At 53.3% G+C, this 18,874-nt stretch overlaps 1 protein-coding gene across 3 annotated transcripts in view; it reads right to left on the bottom strand.

Moving 5' to 3' along the window:
• Window positions 1-13,411, bottom strand: part of CNTFR (ciliary neurotrophic factor receptor) — a 37,451-nt gene extending 24,040 nt beyond the window's left edge. The window contains exons 1-2 of one of the 3 annotated variants that reach the window (XM_079113263.1): window positions 13,228-13,411; window positions 4,851-4,970 (exon numbers count right to left, since the gene is read on the bottom strand). Coding sequence is in view for 1 of the 3 variants with exons in the window: in XM_079113262.1 (XP_078969388.1) it covers window positions 1,017-1,058 (42 nt within the window). In the remaining 2 variants the exon portion in view is untranslated. Of the gene's footprint in view, window positions 1-1,016; window positions 1,110-1,790; window positions 2,054-4,850; window positions 4,971-13,227 lie in introns of those variants that run through there. The other 2 variants (XM_079113262.1, XM_079113264.1) reach the window with 2 other exon arrangements.
• Window positions 13,412-18,874: the final 5,463 nt, after the last annotated feature.

Consider the following 18,874-nt stretch of genomic DNA (forward strand, 5'->3'; position numbering starts at 1 on the left):
GCATTCAGTCTACCAAGATGGCCACACATCATGGCCTCCCACATGGACACTCACTGCCACAGCCTCACGCATGCTGGTGTGCATGCACACGCACATGTAGTCTCACACACAGAGACTCCTTCACACAAAACAGTAATGGTCTCACATATGGATACCATCGCACACTCAGAATAGTTGAACTTCCACATAAGCACGACTGTGCACTTCCAGAAACTCAGAGACCTCAGTCACCCTCAGCCTCACACCCCACACCCATAATGGTAAATAACATAGATACACGCTCAACATCACACTATGCTGGGACCTCAGGTTGCCTAGCTGTGCTTAAGGAGAGAAGATAAAGCCCAGGGTGGCCTAAGGCAGGAATGTAAAAGAAAGAGGAAAGAAACTTTGTTGGTCCTTAAAAGGTAAAGAAATACACAATTATTCCCCTGGAAGCTCCTTCCACCCCTAACCCTGCTTTCAACAGCATTAGGGAAAGAAGGGAGATCCAGGCTAGACAGGAGGGGTGAGGAAACCCCTGTGTGAGAGAAGTGGTAGCAATGGTAGCAGAAGCCATAAAACCCCAGAACCAGACTACTCCCCAGGACCTTACTGCCTCCCCTCCCTTTCACCTCTTCTTCAAGAGGAGGACAGCAGCAGCTCTCAGTCAATATCTGCTATGTGATCCCAGGTCATTCTGAGCCTGTAACTGTCTCTAGGGCACCAAGATATCAGTCCTCAATGCAGAAGGAGCAGAGAAGTGGGAGATGAGGTCTTGAACTCCTGGCTCCACCAAAACCCTGTCATCACTATCAGGTCCAAAGAGAGATGGGAGCAGATGCCCAGCAGTAGGCAGAATGGGCTCTCGCTAACTACACACTGAGGACAAGAGTCCCAAAGCCTCCTTGAATCCTGCAGCCTGAACCCCCACCACAGGAGCCGATGCTGAGTCGCTGTCCAGGCAGAATGGAATCCAGGCTCCGCTGGCCAGTCCCCAACTCTGGAACAATTGGCAGTGCTGTTGACATCCTTACCACTTGCCACTCCAGGTTCAGCTGGGGCCCTGATGCCCCCATCCTAAAAGGAGCCTGTTATGGCTCTACAGAAGACAGGCACTGCAGCAGGACCTAAGGAAATCAGGTGGGGGAAATCCCATAAAGCCAGGTGAGGATAGGGATTTGTAGAAAGCAAGTGGCAGGGACAAAAGAAACCAGGCAGCAGGGTGTAAGGAAACCAGGTAATGGGGCCCAAAAGAAGATAGGTTGTGGGGTCCAAATGAAAGGAGGCGGTAGGGACTAAAGTTAGCTAGGAGGTGTAGACAAATGAAGCCAGGCTTTGGGGATCAAATGAAACTAGGCAAGAGGCCCACAGGATGTAAGAAAAGAAAGATATCAGGAGCTCATCCCCTGTCTAGATGTCACCCCCACATCCTGGGCCTCTCTCTCAGTAGTCCCCCTCCCACCTAGGCAATGGTCCCCTCCCCCAGGCTGCTGGACACAGCCAGAGCCCCCTCCCCTCTCAGAGGCCTGGTCCGACTGCAGCCAATGGGCCCCGGCTCCATCCCTGGGACCTCAGGAAGTCCCAGTCCCTCCCACCGGCTGCAGAGGCAGGGGGGCTGGGGGGAGAGAAAGAGAAGAGAAGAGAGACAGCTTGGCAGGGGGAGCGCGCCGAGCAGCCGCGGGGGGCGGGGGCCGAGAAAGGAGCGGGAAGCGCCGAGGCGGGCTGGCGGGCTGGCGCGGGCGGGGGCGTCTCGGCTGCAGCGGCGGGGGTGACAAGTCCTACGGCCCTGCGGCCGTGCGGCCACTGACCTGGGTCCCCGCGCAAGCGCCCGTCGATGCCTCCGGCGCTCCGTGGGTCCGCTCGGCCGCCTGCGGGCATCGGGTCCCCGGGGCTCAGGGCTGGGGCCCGGGCAGCCCCGGCCAGCCCGGGAGGCAAAAGCAGGCCCCCCACCCCGTGAGAGCCCCGGCGGGCCGGCGGGCAGGCGAGGGGCCGGCCGGCCAGGCCGGGAGCTACGCGGGCGAGCCGCGAGCGAGCGAGGCGGCGAGCGGGCCGGGAGGAGGGGAGGAACGAGCGCGCCGAGAGCGAGCTAGCGAGCTAGCGGAGGGAGCGAGTGAGGGACGGCATGCAGTGAGGTCATCCTTTGAATCTAATTGTCTGAGTCAGGAGGAGATGTGGCACTTGATGCTGGGGGAGGGGAGGGGAAGGGACCCTCCGGCTCCCGCCTGGGCTCCTCCTCACACCCAGGTTTGGCCCGGGCCTTCCTTGCCCCCGCCCAAGACGACGTGTCTCCAGCCAACCCCGGCAGTGGTCTGCCGGTCTCAGGACTGACCTCTGCTGCCTGGGGCATCGGCAAGCAGCGAGATACAGAACCCAGTCCTGGCTCTGGGCCTCCCTTCTATCTCCTTGGGGGTGAAGGGGACACCCTGCCCCTGGGCCCAGGTCACCTTCCCACATTTTTTAGGGTACGGAAAGCTCCCAACCTACCCGCAGGTCATATTTTTGCCCTCTGAGGAGAAAGGGGGAACTTCAGTCAGCCTTTCAAGATACCTTTGTGCACTTTAAGAAAATGGGGCCCCATACAAGTTACTTCCTGCACTGGGAATTTAGTGGAATCTGGGAATGGAACCCCAGCTCACCCTCTTACCCTGTGAGAATGATAGTGCAAATTCCACCCAGTTCTCCAATTATTTTCCGTATTTGGGGAGAGATGAGGACCCCCCCAGCTAATCCCAGGATCTCCCTATTCAGCTTGCCCAAGCCCCCATTCGGGAGAGACAGGAGCAGGGCCAGATTCCTAGGGTCTGCAGGAGCTGCCCAGGGAACTGGCCTGCCCAGATGGTGGGGGGCAAGTCAGCAGCTGGGCCTGGAGCCTGTCAGGCATACACACCCATGCATGTATACATGAGCACACTCACACATGTGCACATGTACAGGGTAGGGTGCACAGGCAGCTGGGGATGCTCACGCCAAGGGCCACATACCCCTCCCCTCGCCCCCGTGGGGGAGGGGTGATAAATATTTAAGGGGCTTTTAGCTCAGAAGGGGCTGAAGCTGGGCGAGGGAGGGGGGATCCACACTGCCTGATTAATGGGGTTACGGGCTTGGATCAATCCATCCGCCCGCCACTCCCTCCTCCCTCCTCCTCCCTCCCTCTGCCTAATGCGCTTTATCAGGAGACGCTTTTCTGACTTGGCAGCATCGGGCGTTTTAAATAGACCCATTTAGAGCTGGGGTTGGGGGAGAAGGAGGGGGTGGAGGGAGACAGAGATTGAGACAGGCTGGGAGACAGAGACGACCATGGGAGAGAGATGCCCCGGAAGAGAGAGACTGGGAGAGGAGAGACAGGAGATGCAGAGAACTGAGATGAGAGGCTGAGGGTGAGACTCTTAGGGAGATTGAGCTGGAGAAAGAGGTGATGGGGGGCCAAAGGGAAGGTGGAGGGCTGTAGAGCAGAAACAAACACAAAAGGAGAGGGAGAGAAGAAAGGAGGCACCAGCAGCAGGAAGAAATCCAGAGAGAAGCTCTCTGCAAGGGCTGAGTGCTAGCCTGGGAGACAGCAGATATCTTTTATTTCCAAAAACAGTTTTTCATCCACTTTGTTAAATTAAAAAGCTGTTTTTAAAGTGGTGCTGGAGGTGCTGCTGGGGGAGGGTGGATAGAACTGCCAAGTTCTTCCTCCTGGGCCTCCTCCTCGGCCCCCACAGAAGCTGCCTCAGCCTGAGCCCCTGGGGTGTCTCCAGCTCCCCTGCTCTCCACGATCTTCTGAGATCCCCAGGGACAGGGTCAGGGCATCTGAGCTACTGTTCACTGGCAGGAAGTTCTTCCTGCTGTCTGGCCTCAGTCCCTCTTGCTGCAGAGAGCTTATTCTTTCCCCTGAGTCCTAGCCCTCTCTTCTTGAACCCCTTTTCTTGGTTCCTTAAGGTGTTCTCAATTTAGGGGAGGATCACATGCACTCAAAGCTCAGTAGCCCACTTTCCTAGTAGGTCATCAAACTCCTCCCAGGTGTGCCCCCCTTAAATATTCTCTGTCATTCTGTAAATCCATTTCCTAGCCCATAACCCACCCCATGTCCTTGGGTCATGGGGTGGAAAGCTTAACTCTATGCCCCTGCAGAGGAATCCCTCTTCTCTCCTCTCATGGGCCCTGGTTCCATCTAAGTTCCTTTTAAGGCCATGTGTCAGGCTGGAGTACCCCACTCCACCCTCAATAACACCCACTCCTAGTTCTGAGGGGTTAGAGCCCCCCACCCCCAGGCCGGGAAAATGGCCAGTCTGTTTGGGAGCTGAGATGAAAAGCCCAGCCGGCCTTTGTGGGCCTCTGGCGGGTTTTGGACAATAGGCCCTTCCGTTCCGCTCCACTGCCTCAATTCCTTGGATGCCCCCACCCCCGGGCTGCCAATCCAGGGGCCTTGCCTGAACTGAATAAGAGGCAGGGAGAGTCAGACTCAGCCCCACAGCTGGCCCCAAAAGATTCTGGACCTTCCGACCTGCCAGTCCATCTCCTCCAAGCCCAGCTGCTCCCTAATCAAGCCAGAGGGATGTTTTGGGGGCAGACAGGGAAACTGAAGACACTGAAACAGAAACATTCCCACATCTGGGATTCAACCCCTCTCAGTGTACAACTCAATTTCCTGACCTGGTTTTGCTCTTGCTGTGTGACCATGGGTAAATCTCTTCCCTTCTCTGGGCCTATCATGGGAGCAAGAAAAGCCCCAAGCCAGGATGAGCCCCAAACCTCAGGAGGCAGGAGGACAGGGGAACAGAAGGAAAGGATCTCAGTCCTTTACCCCTGTCCTCTAGACCTATGCCCCCAATGTACCAGGTGATGCCCTGAGGTTCATCTGCCCTCCCTGGGCCCCCAGCACCTACCTCTTCACCACCAGCCAGCCACGCTCAAAGCACATTAATGTCCTTCTCTTCCTCCAGACCACTCACTCTTTCCAGGACTTCCAAAACCAAGAGGGCGGGATGATGTGACAAGTCTGGATTCTAGAAGGGCAAAGGGCACAAATTAGAGGTCACAGAGGAGTCACAGGTCTTAGTTCAGCTCAAGAGCTCATTCCATACTTGCAACCACACTGTGAGAAGGGGAGACCAAGGCGAGCAGCAGACAAACGTCTGAAAGAGGAAAAATTCGGGTAGTATGGATTCGCTTCAGCACCACTCTCTGAATTCAGTTCTGAACCACAGGAACCAAGGGAGGTCAGAAGACACTACTCACAGATACACACCCACAGAAAATCCAGAATCCAAACACAGTTTGCAGACACAGTCTCCATATCACACACATTCTCACATGCACACTCACTCAGAGACACAGGGTCACAGGCATGGTATCAACACCCACTGTCATAACATCCTCTTCCTTATCACCACTAGTTAACTGAACATCTGTTATGTGCCAGGAACTATATTAGGTACTTTATATACATTATCTCATTTAGTCCTCATGACTTCTCCACAAGGTAAGTTCTATTATTCTTCCCATTCGACAGCTAAGAAAACAGGTTCAGAGAGGTTAAGTAACTGCCCACAGAGTTGATCAGTTCTAGAGCCTAGATTTGAGTCCGTATCTAACTCCAAAGCCTTTGTTATACCAATTTGCCTCTGGAGCTCTTCATCCACTTGCACAGTGCCTTTCCTAATAATAATAACAACAGGTAGAAGCTAAGCATGGTAGCACACACCTGTAATCCCAGTTATTCAGGAGGCTGAGGCAGGAGGATCACAAGTTCAAGGTCAGTCTGGACAACTTCGTAAGACCCTATCTCAAAACAAACAGGGCTGGGGATATAGCTCAGTGATAGAATGCCCCTGGGTTTAATCCACCATACCACACCTACAATAATAAAAATAATGGGTAGCAATTTTGTTATTCACTTATTTTTGGCAGTCCTAGGGACTGAACCTAGGGCCTCACACATGGGCAAGTACTCTAGCAAGTGAGCTACATCTGCAGTCCACTGGCTAGCAATTGCCCAGGTCCTTGGTTAGCCAGACATTATGATAAGACCTAACTTAAACTTTTGTACTGAATCATCAAAACAAACTTTGGAGGTAATCCTGTTTCCATTTTTCAGATGAGAAAACAGGTTCAGAAAACAAAAGCAGCTAGCCTGAAGCCACAGAACTGGTAGCTTGTAAGGGAGTTGACGATGAACTCGGGTATCCTGAAAGTCACCGATGTTTTCCTATGGATTCCAGCTACTCAACAGATCCTTCTACAAGATTCCAGAAAATCCTCAGAGTCAAAAAGGTCCCAGATGTATCTGCCAAAGGTATGATTAGGTGCCTAAACACATAACCATGAGAAAGGGACTTCATGTTATCCAATCCTGCACAGAGATGCAGACTTAGAAACTAAAACAAGGTGTTAGAGACAGGTTAGCTGATGATGGACACAAAACACACCAAAACATGGGCTCAAAGAGAGGAATACAGAAAGGAAGACAGAGATAAAGCCAAACAATGACAGACAATTGGAGATAGAGTAGAGGAGGGTACAGGCTGAAATGAAAACACAGACAGACATCCACTGATACACAGAGAAACACCTATAGACCCATCTGACCTTCACGAGAAAAAAACTGTACAAGCGAGCAAAGCTCCAGCTGTGTGTGACATGTATATGTGTGTGCATGTTGGGGGAAGCATGCAGAGTCTGTATCGCTACGCACATTACACCAGCTGCTTCCAGCAATTTCATCTGATTAATAATAAATGCCCCGTAATTACAGCCGCTCCCCTAGCCCTTCTTCCTGTTTTTTGTCAGCTGCTGCCAGGCCAGCCCCCCACAGACCCCATGGCCCACTTCATCCTCACTTGATGCCTTCTAGTAGGCTGAGAGAACCTGAGCTGACAAAGGAGACCAGACTCCCAATCTGGGGGGGATACCCATCTCTCTGTCTTGGAATAATGCCCTTTGGCTCCAAGCGAAAAGTCATCTCACTTAGGTCTCACTAAGAACTCTCTCCCCTCTACCTGTGCATAACCTGTGACCTCTAACATGGCCTAGGGGCCAGGTCTGTGATGTAGGAAGATGAACTCCCAGTGCCTATTTGTTATCATTCACTGGCTGAAGGAAGTCTCCATCCACAAACCAACCAGACTTGGAACCCTATGAGCTCAAAGGAGGAAGGGACCAGGACACAGGGCCCCCATCCCATCACTCCAACCCCAGACAGCTAAGGTCTCTGTCTACTTATATGCCCTCCAGCTCTGGACACCCAGTGACTCCGCCTCCCCATTCCTGAGCCCCCCTCACAGGTCCACCTCCTTCCAGGCTTCCCACCCTAGAGCTCCAAAGCAGCTCTATCAGAATCAGCTGCGGGTTTGTGCTGATCTGTTTCTAATCGCTGGGGCCTGGTTCACGCTTGCCCCCCCACCCCAATATTGATTCCATTATTTGGAGAGTCATTGACGTCAGGGGCCTGGATGTGTTCCAAAACCATCCTCTCTCCAGGCCTGGGCCAGGGCCCAACCCCCTATCCCCACCCGACGTTGAAATTTCACGGAGGGGCCCAGAAAGGTCAGTTCATGGGCCAAGGTCACATCGTATCTGCTCCCCGACTCTGGGCTCCTCTTGCCTTTTAGAGACCATTGTGCAGTACCTTCTCCTGGGGCAAGGGACTATACAAAGGCCTGGGAGTCAAAAGTGAGGAGATATACAAAAGGGGTCTGAAGACCCTCACTGGAACTTTGGCTCTAAGGAAGGGCTCTGAGGAGGTAGGCATGGGATAATGGCTTAGAAAAGGGCACTTGAGACAGATTTTGTTTTCTTTGCCACACACTTATTTAGAACATCCTGAGGCTGGACTTGAAAGGGTTCTTACTGACTACTTGATTTTTATGTCTGGTATTGGCTACAAGAAAATTCTCTGCCATATAAAACAATGGATGACCCTGAACGTTGCCATAATTTGACTAACTGGTACCGCTGACTGTTTAAATCTTTGCTCTATATAAAACAAAGGCTCTGTCTCCTGAGCATCTCCCACCTGCGCTTGTCTCAGTTTTCCCACCCTCACACATTCTGAGTCTCTGGCTCCCAGTGAGTGTTGTGAGCCTCTCTCTGCCTCTGTCCCACCAAGATGCAGCCACTACTAGCTACGCTGGCCCACACCAGTAATTCTGCTCTGGCAGGACAAAGTATTTTTAAGATATGAACCCTGTGTTCTCAAACATTAATAACCAATATGGACAATCCATGCTGCCTGCTGCAGCTACACAGCCTCAGCGCCCAGCCTTGGAGGTCCAGAGACGGGATCCATTCCCTCAGCTACACTTCAAGAATCCCAGACCTAAAGAGAGTGAGAGTCACACTCACAACCACAGAATAAAGATTTTCCCACCATCTGAAAAATTGTGAAGCTGGGGAGAGGGCAGAGTGACCTCCAACTTCTGCTACAGAATCAGGGTTATTGCCCTGCCCGCTTTCCCTTACCTAGACCTTTCCAGAAAAAAGGCACCTATCCTTTGCATTCCTTCCCTAAGCGAAGGGAAGTTCTTTTTGTAGTCTAGCCTGAAAACCAGTCAGGGTTCCTTTGAGCCCCAAAGGAATGTACAGCAGGGGCTCTTGGGTCTCAAACCACAAATCCCAAGGGGTCTCCTCACTCTGTGTTCATTCCTCAACCTTTATTGAGTACCTACTCCCCGCCAAGCACTGGGCAGGTAGCCAGGGACAGTCTTGCCCACAAGGAGTACAGTATCTGATGGGAGAGAAAAAGATGGACATTGCTCACTCAACTCTGCCCTGCTACTGCATACCAGGTCTGTTCTGGGTGCAGGATACAGTAGTGAACAAGGCAGAGCCAGTACCTGGGTCCCACCAAACTCACAGGCAACTACTATGCCATACTGCTGAGTGTTGGGCTAGGAAAGAATAGGTAGAGTATGGTGGGGCACACTGACTGCTCTGGGTCTGCAGAAATTTGTCCTCCTGCAGAATTGAGGACTCTTCTGTCTATTCCTAAACTCCAAGCAGGTCCTTGCACCGATCAGAAGTCATCACCATGGTCTAACTTCAGGTTGTCCTACTGTAGCACTAGCCCTGGCTTCTGGGAGCTGGTTGCCCACAGCAGCAGGGTCTGTCATCCCACATCTATTCTACGTCCTCCTTCTATCCTTTGGCCCCCTGAGCTCCTGGCTTTGGTGACCCCCAATCCAGCACAGCTCTGCTTTGGGGGCCTCCTTTGCCCTCTGCAGAAGTAAAGGGGAATGATGACCGCAGGTTCTCCACCCACAGGGACCACTTGCTTCCCCAGCCCCTCCCCACAGGAAGCTGGAGCCCCTGTGGGTGTGGTCACCCAGGGCCACAGGAGTTTACACAGCTGAGTTCTCCCCATTCCCCACCCCCATGGTGGGCTTGGAGGAGGGGTCAGTTCTCCCTTGTCAGCCTTCTTACTCTCTGGGACCCCCCCCCAACCAGGCACACATGGTCCCCCCCAACCCATCTGCATTTCAAAGAAAATCCACTCCATATGTTTCCAATTCATTTACACTTCAACTCGCCATGGGGGGGCAGAGAGCAGGGCGCCTTGCCTCCAAGCCCCCCACCCCCATAGGGGACTGGAGAGCATGTGTCCCCTTCAGGGACAGGGAGCAGTTAAAGCCCAGCCATGTCAGCCTGGGGTGTGGGTGGGGGCTGCAGGCCAGGTCCCTATAGTGCGAGCCCCCATGAGGGGATAGTATGCCTCAGGCAGCCCACCTACTGGTGTCCATAGCAGGAGGGCAAGTGAGTCCAGGTCCATGTCTCTAAGACAGGTGAAGTTCCAGGTCTGGTTGCAGCCTAACCCCCAGTCCCCAGGGCTCTTGCTTTTCCAGAGAGTTGAGTAGGGATCTATGGGCAAGTCCTGGAGCCAGTATAACAGCTCAACAGGCATTCCAAGAAACACTGTAAGTCATAACATTATAGGGCCCCATCCCTCTCCAGCCTGGGCAGAGAAGAGAAGAAAAGGTGCATTCCAGTTCAGTCTCCTCCTCCAGCTTTCTTCTCATCACAGATTTTGGAGCTACCATTTCTCTTAAATTCACAAATTCAACACCCTGGAACAGTCCTTGGAGACAGAGGTGTACTCACCAGATCAATCTTCATACCCCTCCCATCCCAAGGATGACTGGGCTGGGGTAGGGAAGATGTCTTGAGTGGACATGAATCCTGTATCCCCACACCTAGCTCTTTCTACCAAGGAAGGGGTGTCCAAAACTATTTAAGGGGCATGTGCATGGCACATGGAGGGCTCTAAGGGTTCATGTTACCTCTGAACCACCAAACTACTCAGAGCTTCTGCCAAAGGCCAAGTGTCCTTGTAGAAGGCAAGGCAGGGAGGTTCAACTGGATCTGTTTCCCATTACAACCTCCATCAGCCCACAACTCAAGTGAGGGAGGTAATCAAATGTACATCCCCATCTTTGGAGGAGACTGGTCTTGTAGCAGTCTCTTTTGTTCACCTCGATTGCCCCAATACACACCGCAAACCAAAGGAAAGCATGGGCATGCTTGATTGAGTACTAAGCTCCACTGAGATTGTGAACACCACAATCTTAGTGTGAGTCAGAATGTGAGCTCCAGGACAGAAGTAGAATTTAATGTAAGTGCCAGGGTTTAATGTCAGTCTGAGTGTGAACTCCAAGATGAAACTATGAGTTTGAGTGTGAACCCAGATTCCAGGTATATCTGACTATAAGCTCCAGGAAGTCAGAATATGAATTTCAGGATCAAAATGTGAGTGTTAACTGTGAGTTCCGGGATTCCCAAACAAGTCAGTGTAAGTCTGTGAGTCCTTAGTCTTAAGAGCTTTTTGAGTAAGAGCTTAGTGTCCTATATGAGTCCAGGTAAGTACTAGACTCCCCTTTTGAGATTGAGCATGAGTCCCTCCATGCCCATGTGAGTCTGACTATGAACATCAGGAGCCTAGTATAAGTTTAAGTAATTCCAGGATGGAAGTAAGAATCTTGAGTGTGTGCATTAGGTTCTAGTGTGAGTCAGTGTGAGCTCCAAGATCCTAATGGGAATCTGAAAGTGAGTCACAGGATCTCATATGAGTCTGAGGAAATCAACCAACCAGATCCTGGTATGAGTCTAAGTGTGAGGTACACATACCCTTGTGAGAATGACCCCCAGCCTGCCCACATGAATCTAAGTGTGAACCCAAAGGTCCTAATATGAATTTGAGTGAGCTCCAGGGTCCCTACTAAGTCTGAATCTGAACCCTAGCATGGAGGCATGAGGATGAATGCCAAGATGAAACTGTGATTCTGACTAGGAACTGCAGTGTCCTATATTAGTCCTTGAATTCAAATGTGAGCCCTAGGTTCCCTATGTTAGTCTGAGTATAAGCCTTAGTCTTAGTGTGACTCTGAGTTCCAGCATTTAAGTGTGAATTTAAAGAAGCTCCCAAGTCTTAGTGAATCTGAGTGTGAGCCATAGGACCACAGTGAGCTTCTAAGCACTAGCTCTAGGTCTCAATGTGAATCTACGAGCTAAAGGATAGAAATGTCTGGGTAAGTGAGCCTACAGTTCCACTGTGAGTCCAAGTGTGAGAACAGAGGACCAAAGAGTGTAAATCCTAGGACCAAAGTGTGTATCTGGAGATGAGCCCCAGAATATAAATGTGAATCTGAGTGTGACTCCCAATGTACTGGTGTAATTTTGAATGTGAGACCACATGAGTGTGAATGTAAACCCAAGACCCAAAATGAGTTTATTTCCCAGTGTGAATATGAGTGTGAGTTCCAGAGCCAGAGGGTTTTGAGTGTGAACTTGAAACTTGTAATGTTTGTGTAGGCTAGGGGTCCCAGTTGGAGTATCAGTATCAGAGTATGAACCTTTAGCTCCATCTCATCAATCCTGCCCAGAACCCCAGGAACACAGAGGATTTGTGGAGGGTGGTGAGAACGGAGACAGAGACATAGTTTGAGACATATAGTCAGTCCCCTCCACCCAAGACCTGGCCAGCCCTGAATCCCAGGAATATTTAATTGTTCAAGCCCCATCCTCACACATACAACAGCATGCCATCACACCCAGTGTTTCAGACCTCCTGAACGTACAGCAATTATGATGTACAAACACACTCAGCATTTCAGACTCCCAACACCTTAGTGATTAGCTACACATACACCCCCAGTTACACAGATACAAATATACCCTGTATCAAAGGCAAAACAACTAGTATTACAGACACACTCCTACAGCCGTATGCAGACACACACCCAGTGTTGCAGACAAGCTGCCAGCCATACAGACAATTCTCAAAGAGAGAGACTAGACGGAAAAAGAAAGAAAATCCTGAATTTTCAACAAGGCGTGAAATAGTCCTGCCCGCCTGAAGCTACTGGAGGGGGGAGGGGTCCAGAGAGCGATCGAACGAGCTGAAGGAGCTAGACGCTGGAGCAGAGGCTCGGGAGAGAAGCGGAGCCGAGAGGAGAGCAGAGGAGAGGAGCGGAGAAGGAGAGCTGTCCGTCTGGTGACCTCCCCGAGGCCCAGCCCCCCACGCACCGGGAGATACGCTACTCTGAGCAACATAGGGACACTGGGGTCGGCTCACACAGAGCCGCACAGGAGGGGGCACACAGGCAGACTCACAAAGAGACACTTGGGGACACATCACAGGCGGACTCACACAAACCAGAGGACTTACAAAGAGACACACTGGGGGAGTCTCACAGCATGTAGATACATCCAGGCGGACTCAGGAGAAAACCACAGGCAGTCTCTCCCCCCCTCCTTCCTTTACACACACACACACACACACACACACACACACACGTATTCACACGGACACACAAGCACTGGCAGACGCGCAGCCGTCCGTTCACACACTTAGGCACTTTGAAGTCCAGGGTTTTACCGGAGAAAAGTAGCCGCCTTTGGGTGCACGGGGGCCACTGCGATCCCCACCCCCAAGCCCTGGAATTTTCCCAGACCCAGAGCATGAGACTGAGGGGTGGGAAGAACGGGGACATTAGGACAAACCGCCCTGACTATCTCGCTTCAGCCGATTGTCCAGCCTCACGACCACCACGCCCAACCCCTGGCGCGCCCGGACTTGGGGGCCGCTTCTCCTGCGCCCCAGTCCTCGAGTTTGCGGGCAAAGTTTCTTGTGAACTTTCCTGCCTCCCCCCCGCAGCGGGCCCACGCGTGTCCCCTCACTCTTCCCGCGCGCACCAGGGCCGCGGGTCCGCTGGTCTTCCCGCCTGAGGGTTCGAAGGTTCAGCTTCGCTCAGACCGCCGCGGGGTACTCACCGCGCCCTGGGGCCACCGGGGCTCCGCGCCGCGCCCTTCGACCGCCCCCGGCAGGGAGCGAGGTAAGGAGCGCGGAGCTAGCACCGCTGCCCGATCCCACCACCGAACCCCGCGCCGCGCCGGCTGGAGCCGCCGCCTCCGCTGCCGCCGCCGCCGCCCGCTCTGCACCGGCTCCTCGTCGCTCCGCGGCTTTAACCCCCCCATCCTCCTCCCTCCCTCGCGCGCTCCCTCCCTCCTTCCTTCGCCCATGTGACCGCGGGCGCCCGCTCGGCCGCGCGCGCCCTCGCTCCCCTCCCCCTCTCGCCTTGTCTCCCCGCGCCTCCTCGGCCGCGCGCCACGACCCCCTCCCCGCCACGGCCCCCGCGCGTCCCCGCTTTGGCACGCTCCCGCGCTTGGCACGCGCGGCCCGTTCGTAGGGCACGCTTACTCTGCGCAGGCCTGTGAGCCCCCACTCCCACTCGCCCCGTGCAGGCACGCGCCTTCTTCCCCGCTGGCACGCTAGCCCGCACTGGCACGCGTGGCACCCTCACGCACGCCCTTTCTCGGGCGCGCCCTCCAGACGGCTGTGGCCCAGGTGCTTCACGCGCAGCCCGGGCCGCGGGTCTCACAAACGCGCGCGCACACATACACGCACACCCACTCCGCCCGCTCCCCTAGGGCGACTGGGCGCGCAACCACCCCCAGGGATCGCTCATTCGCACTCACTCTCACTCAGTCTTGGCCAGGTCTCTTCTGCGCACACTCTCGAACGTTCAGGCCCTGAGTGCCTCGCACTGACACCTTGACAAACCAGGGGCCAACTCTGGGGTCCTCCCTCCAGAATCATCGTGAGAGAAGAGCAAGACCGAGTCCCCAGCCCCCACTTTGGGTAAAAGAAACCAGCCGACTCCCCTCCTCCCTTATTCCTACTGCCACCAGCAACGACCCCCCTCCTAGTCACATACAGACAAACCTCTCGCGCCGGGGAAAGCGCGTTGCGTTTCCTTAACACGGGATGAACCAGACTGGGAGCCCAGGCCCTCGCCTCTCGCCACGTCTCTGGTGACACCACCACTACCACCACCACCCTCTTCGTTCTCAATCCCCAGGGACACCTGGCCTGAGAAAAAGCCTCCGTAGGATGAAGGGGTACGAAGGTTGCGCACTTAATGCCTGGTGGGGCAATTGCAGCGCGTGGGGCAACTCTTCGCTAGCTTGGCGTTGGAGGCTCACCCCTCGAGCCTGCCTTTCGCAGCCTGGGCCTCTGAGGGGCCGGTGAGCTCACTTCACTCGTCCCCGGGCCTCCTGTCTGGCTGCAGCATGGAAGATTAAGGCTAGACAACCTGATCAACTTCTGAGGTCACGCAAGAGAGAAACGGAGAGTGGGATGCCAAAAAGAGAACGAGAGGTCCACCCCCATTCCACCCCTCGGATTTTTCACCTGGCCTTTGACCCATAATCCCCAGCCTTGCCCCTTCAGGGAACTGCTTCGTGGTTGAGGGTGAAGGGAGGGAAATTTCTCGCTCTTTCCTCACACCCTTCCCCAGCAGACTGCCTACAACGCCCGGGCCCTTTCCCAACAAATGCCTCGGGGACTCCCATTGCAGTGGAAAACCTTCCCTCCACTGCCAGGGCTTTTCACTTTCACTTCCATGGCCGCAGAATGCCCTCGGTACGACCGTCAAGGGTCAACCAGGGCTGAATCTCAGAAAGGGGTATCTAGGGATTAAGGGCACACAGCGAAATAGCTGCGTCCAGCTGAGGTCCAACGCAGACTCACCCACAGTGAATGTTCTCTAATTGGCTTATCTGGCCCACTAGCCTTCAGAACCCCAAGTCGTGAACCTGTTTAACATGGTGGGCACGAGTAAGGAGCGCAGACAGTGAGGAATTGCGGCTCTCCTTGCGCTGAAGTTTGGCCTGGGGGACGTTAGGTACCCCTGGAGGGGCCGATGGACCTGGGTATTTACACGGGATAGGGGAAGGACAGACGGACGTCGAGATTCGCGGGTCATGGTGAACTGACTTGACTTCCAGATATTGGCTTCTTTCTGCTGATTGGGAGCACTCAGGAATTCCGCCCAGGCCAATGTAAACTTGCCATCTTAGGGACGCGGAGGCTGCCATAGTTAGTGCCGCAGTTCCCAGTGCGAGGCATGGTCCTCGCCGGGCAACCGGAGTCCCGGAGTCCAGAAACCCAAGGTGTCGTTGTGTGGGACGATGCGGGATGAGGAAAGGCGCACGTCGGACCTGGGTCTGCCGGTCAGCAGCTCCTGGCGCGGGACCCAGCGGCCAATCTTACTTCCCCGAGGCCGCAGCGACACCTGGCGGGAAGTGCTGGATGTTTGTTTCCCTTAGGCTTTGACTCCCGCTCGGCGCCGAGGCCTCGGTATAACCTAAGAAGCACCAGGGTGCGGCCCCCTCTCCTTTCCGTTGTCATGACTCAGAATTGATTTTACTTCACAACTGAGCTAGGGGTACAGACTACTCTCAGGTTTTCGTTCCTACCACCCTCGGCTGCCTTATCTCTGAGATTCGGTGCTGAATCCTCCCGTGTCTCTCCTTACCACCTTGGGGGCAAAGATAGACTTCCGAGGCGAGGCTTCAAAGCCCTACAGGATCCCGCTGTGTTTCCTCTCCAGCTTTCTTCATGCCGGTATCCCTGGCGGTGCCAGCTCTGCACCAGCCCCCTTCTCTATTCTCTTATCCTTATCCTTAAGCCAAACATCACTTCCCTGACACCTCTCCCCAATGCCCCTTAGCACATTCACTGCTCCCCTGTCTTCTAAACCCACCTCTCCCGTGAGGGAGTGTCTGAAAGATCTCCCTTAGGCAGGTGCCCTTGTGCCCTACAAGTAATGGAAATTCCAGATTTGTTACGATTGTGAGGCCCTGGGAAATTGGGAGAAATACATGACTTCGGGTTCCCAAAATTTTATACCCACCATAAAACGGGACTGTATGGCCATGACTTCTCCATCTTTGCAGGTGACCTAAACTTGAACAACCTCCCACTCCTCACAGTCAATTGGGCTATCCCAAGGCTTTGAACACCAAAGACCCTTCCCCATTTCTACTCATCTGTCTCCAAGGAAGGAAGGCCTATCCCCTACCTCTATGATTGCCTTTTGCAGTATTCCTCCAGGAAATGGAAACCATTTCTAATCTGCTATACCATCAGAAAGTTCCACCGCAGGACACATCCCTGCGAACCCAAAGTTACAGTCTCTCACACAGGTCTACAAGTGCCCAAACACAGGAGTCACACACCCAGTCTCAAAGAGTAAAAATTCAAACCACACTATGGCACAGGGTCCCTTGTTGAGTTAGGAGCTAGAGGTCTCAGAAGGGTGGGACTGAGTCCTGGACTCACATTTACACACCACACACACACACACAGGCCCAGGCACACACGGTGTACGTGTCACACAAACGCACACGCAGTCACACACGATCTCAATCACACTGGGGTTTGGCGGGTCGGGGCGGGCTCTGGGAGGCAGTTACGTAAACGCCCTTACAGCCCCCCCTCGCTCCCCCTTGCCCCCCCCCTCCCTGCTTCCTCGCGGAGTGCCAGCGCCCGGGGCGGCTTGGCCGGGGCTCGGGAACAGCTCGGCCTCGCAGAGGCTCCAGGCGCCGAGAAACCCGATCCGACACAGCCCGGGGGCCGACCAGGGAGGGGGGCCTCCCAAGCCCCTCTACTTAGGGTCCAGCCCAGCCCCCCAGGGACGACGCACTCACCCTCCCGAGACAGCTCCCAGCACCATCCTGGGACAGCACCTGGGGCCCACTCAAAACTCCCACATTCTTCAGTCTTCCTCCTGGAATCCTATTGCCTGGATGACTGCCTCTGTGTGCCCTGACCCTTCCAACCTCTGGCACCAGAAAAGGGCAAAGATTCCCTAAAGGTAGGAGATGGGGGAGGGCTGAAACCACAATGGAGAAAGCTAAGTATTCAACCTGAAATTGCCCCCAATTCCCTGGAGCTATCTCCTCTTCCCTGCTCCCCAAGGCCCTCTAAATCCACTCTTACAAGGGTCTTTCACTACTGCTCCAGTTTCCCTGCCTACCTGCCTATCAATTCCAGCATATTCTATCAGAATTCTGAAGTATTCAGATAGGTCCAGGTCTTCCCCTTCCTGTTTGTTATCCTTTCTTCCATCTCAGTGGGAAGTTCTAACTCAAGTCTAATCTCAGTTCCTCCTATTTTGCTAAAAAGAAATTTTGAAGGCAACCTGAGGCATTGGGGAAACAAATCCCTCAGAGAAGGAAGGATTAAGGCTCAGAAAACCTCTGGAGTCTGAGAGGAGGGGAGAGAAGGTCTCTTGTTACCTTTCTCCAATATAGCCCACCTCACTCTGCCGCCTAAACTCTATTTTTCAGAATAACTTTTGAGTATCCACTTGGGCTGCCCAGACCTAAGCAGAAAGGGAATTTCCCCCATGTTCTCTGTTAATGAACAAAACATTTCATGTTGAAATTCCTCCTCTGCCCCCAGTCCAATGTCTCTAGCAACCCCCCACACCCCACCCGCCCAACTGATCAAGAACACTAGAAGGAGGGTATCAGAGTAGGGGGAAGCCTCTAGGGGAAGCATAATTTATATTGGGGTCATCTTTTAAATAAATAATTAGGGTGGTTTTTTCTTCCATTTTTGGCTAAAATTACCCACTCCTGTGGCAGCTTCCCAGAAAGGGCGGCGGGAGGGTGCTGGAGCTGTCCCGAGGCCCAGGACATGGCCCCCCTCCCCTGGGCGAGGAGCCTTCCCCAAGTTGTTTTCCTGGTCTCTTCCTCTTGGATGTTTTTTTGATTATTAATCATATTTTCCATCCACAGGCTTAGTCCAGACCCCAACCCCCTGGGGTCAGGGCTGGACAGAGGAAGGAAGAGCGGGTTCCAGGAAGACGAGTTGGGGACAAGATGGGCAATGACCCCTGGCCTTGGCTGACCTAAAAGAGGCTGTTAGTGGCATGGCACAGATCACACCCTCACCACTCTGGCATGTAGTAGGAGCCATCCTCAAGCAATATAAGCAAAGTAAATGAATGAACAGGTGTCTAGCTTTCATAGCACCCAGCTGGCACTGGAAAGCAAAGCCCTTGGTGTTGGTCTTCTTATCCTCAGACAGGGAAACATCCCAAAGAAGGGGAGTCACCTGCCCAGAATCACTCAGCAAGTTAGTGCTGGAGCCAAAGTAGTATCTCAGGAATGCTGATGGCTCCTCTTATTCATAAGTCAGCCAATAAATATGTATTGAGCACCTACTATTGATCTAAGTACAGGCATCAATCTAAGAACAGCAGTGAGCCACACAAAAATCTCTGCCCTCTCAAGCATATACAGTAACTAGATTCCATACATTGCTCATGTATATGTAAGTTGGTACCACCACTTTGGAACACTGTTAAACAGTGTTAAACTGAACATATGTATATCCAAGGATTCAGCAATTCCATTCTCAGATATGTACCCAAGAGATATGACCAAATATGTTCACCAAAAATTTTCATAGTAGCTTTATTCAGAATAGTCCCAAACTGGAAACAATCCAAATAGATAGTGATATAGTCAGCAATGGAAAAGAACCAACTACAGCTACATCCGACAACATGGATAAGTCTCAAAGTGTTGAACAAAGGGAAGAGACACACACAGAAGACATGCTAAA

The sequence above is a fragment of the Sciurus vulgaris genome, assembly GCF_902686455.1.
Source record: "Sciurus vulgaris genome assembly, chromosome: 15".
Classification (NCBI taxonomy): domain Eukaryota; kingdom Metazoa; phylum Chordata; class Mammalia; order Rodentia; family Sciuridae; genus Sciurus; species Sciurus vulgaris.